The sequence below is a fragment of the Piliocolobus tephrosceles genome, chromosome 21, assembly GCF_002776525.5.
Source record: "Piliocolobus tephrosceles isolate RC106 chromosome 21, ASM277652v3, whole genome shotgun sequence".
Lineage (NCBI taxonomy): Eukaryota > Metazoa > Chordata > Mammalia > Primates > Cercopithecidae > Piliocolobus > Piliocolobus tephrosceles.
In genome coordinates, this window is record NC_045454.1 from 44722188 (window position 1) to 44724864 (window position 2677).

At 51.1% G+C, this 2677-nt stretch overlaps 1 protein-coding gene across 4 annotated transcripts in view; it reads right to left on the reverse strand.

Annotated features, from left to right (window-relative positions):
• Positions 1 to 372: 372 nt before the first annotated feature.
• Positions 373 to 2677, reverse strand: part of CCL25 (C-C motif chemokine ligand 25) — a 48272-nt gene continuing 45967 nt past the window's right edge. For all 4 annotated transcript variants that reach the window (XM_023186711.2, XM_023186712.2, XM_023186713.2 and 1 more), the window contains exon 7: positions 373 to 803. In XM_023186711.2, coding sequence (XP_023042479.1) covers positions 796 to 803 — 8 coding nt within the window. In that variant the 3' untranslated portion in view covers positions 373 to 795. The remainder of the gene's footprint in view (positions 804 to 2677) is intronic.

Below are 2677 nucleotides of genomic sequence, written 5' to 3' on the forward strand. Positions count from 1 at the left end.
TCACTAGCGTCTGGCACCAGAGCTCTGCCCTTGGTCCAGTCCTGGCCCGCCTGACTTACCACTGGCCTCCAGGCAGCCCATAAGAGCTTGCAGAGGGCTTCTGTGTCCATCAGCTGGATTCACCACAGCCCTGGAATCTAAGCAGAGCGAGCACAGTGACCCTTATTCTGCAAACAAGCTGAGAGGTACCAGAGAGTGACCAATTGTTTCAAGGTCACCAGCTGGGAAGTGCAATTTGCAGCCAGCGGCTACTGCTTGGCCCCTCAAGAGCAGTCTGTTAGGAGAGCTTGGGGTGGCAAAGATCGCATTGGCTTCACCCCAGGGTGGGGCAGCAGCAACTTGCACCTCATCATGAAACATAACAGGCAGGAGTGACTCCATCACTGCCCGAGGTTTATTTAAAAGTTACAGAAAAGCATAACCTGGGAGGGGCATCCTTGAACTGACTAGAGTTTTGCAGGGACCCAGAGGGACACACTGGGATGGCCCAGGGTGGGCGGCAAGAAACAGCAAGTGAGAGAGGTATCCTAAGTCTTCTCTACAAGAGACACCGGCTACCCAGGGTTGATGCTGGTCCCTGGAGCGGCAAAAGGCTTAAAATCAGGTCAACTCTCTCTTTCCAGTTGCCAGAGGGACAGGAGGTGGTGGGGGTGGAGAGGGAGGACCAACCCAGGTGCAGGGATTAAGACTTGACCCGAAAAACAGGCGTGGGGACAGCTGGGTCTGTAGGGCAATGGTTTTAGCGGAGAAAGATCTGGCCCTTCCTGTGCCGATGGATCCCAGAAATGAGCCGGCTCATGGTCCTGCAGAAGCAATTAGGCCGAAGTGAAATTGATGGCTGTGAAATAATAGTAACTCTATGCATTGGTCTCTACCTCCAGTCCCTAGCACACAGCTCCTAAAACCCTTATAAGTTTCTGAGTAATAGGAGTGCTAGAATCTTTTGTGCTGATTTTTTATTTTTTATTTTTTTTGAGACAGAGTCTCGCTCTGTTGCCAGGCTGGAGTACAGTGGTGCAATCTCGGCTCACTGCAACCTCCGCCTCCCGGGTTCAAGTGATGCTCCTGCCTCAGCCTCCCAAGTAGCTGCAACTACAGGTGCCCGCCACCATGCCCAGCCAATTTTTATATTTTTAGTAGAGACGGGGTTTCACCATGTTAGCCAGGATGGTCTTGATCTCTTGACCTCGTGATCTGCCTGCCTCAGCCTCCTAAAGTGCCGGGATTACAGGCGTGAGCCACCGTGCCTGGCCTTTTGTGCTAATATTTGGTCTTTGAATTCTGTTTCTGACACAGAACTCTGGATCCCTTGGAGTTTCCTGGGTAATGGGGACATCTTTTATTCTAATGAGGTGACTCTTGGTGGGCTTCTGGGTGGGGGCTGGTCACCAGGAAGACCAAGCTGTTGATTAGAAACTAGGAGCTTTCAGTCCCATTCTCCAGGAAGGGGAAGAAGGTTGGAAATGGAGTTAATCATCCTTCACTCCTATGTGATGAAGCCTCTAAAGAAACCCCTGGTTGGCCGGGCACAGTGGCTCATGCCTGTCATCCCAGAACTTTGGGAGGCCAAGGCAGGCAGATCACAAGGTCAGGAGTTTGAGACCAGCCTGGCCAACACAGTGAAACGCTGTCTCTACTAAAAATACAAAAAAAAAAAATTCCCTGGTGAAGGCCAGGCGCAGTGGCTCACGCCTGTAATCCCAGCACTTTGGGCAGCTGAGGTGGGTGGATCACCTGAGGTCAGGAGTTCAAGACCAGCCTGCCCAACATGACAAAACCCCATCTCTACTAAAAATACAAAAATTAGTTGGCCATGGTGGCGCCTGCCTATAATCCCAGCTACTCAGGAGGCTGAGATAGGAGAATCAACTGAACCCTGGAGGCGGAGGTTACAGTGAGCTATGATTGCGCCACTGCACTCCAACCTGGGCAACAGAGTAAGACTCCGTCTTAAAAAAAAAAAAAAGTGGGCTAGGTGTGGTGGCTCATACCTGTAATCCCAGCACTTTGGGCAGCTGAGGTGGGTGGATCACCTGAGGTCAGGAGATTGAGACCATCGTGGCTAACATGGTTAAAACCTGGTCTCTACTAAAAATAAAAAAAATTAGCCAGGCGTAGTGGCATGCACCTGTAGTCCCCCAGCTACTTGGGAGGCTGAGGTAGAAGAATCGCTTGAACCCGGTAGGCGGAGGTTGCAGTGAGCCGAGATCATGCCACTGCACTCCAGCCTGGGCAACAGAGTGAGATTCCATCTCAAAAAAAAAAAAAAAAAAAAAAAAAAAAAAAAAAAAAAATCCCTGGTAAGCTGAGGGTACTGGCCTGTAGTCCCAGCTACTTGGGAGGCTGAGACCATGAGCTATGTGGTCCAAGCTACTCAGTGAGGCAGTGAGCTATGACTGTACCACTGTACTTCAGCCTGGCAGACAGAATGAGACCTCATCTCTAAAAAAAAAAAAAAGCCTGGGAGGCCGAGACGGGCGGATCACGAGGTCAGGAGATCGAGACCATCCTGGCTAACACGGTGAAACCCCATCTCTACTAAAAAAAAAAAAAATGCAAAAAACTAGCTGGGCGAGGTGGCGGGCTCCTGTAGTCCCAGCTACTCGGGAGGCTGAGGCAGGAGAATGGCGTAAACCTGGGAGGCGGAGCTTGCAGTGAGCTGAGATCCGGCCACTGC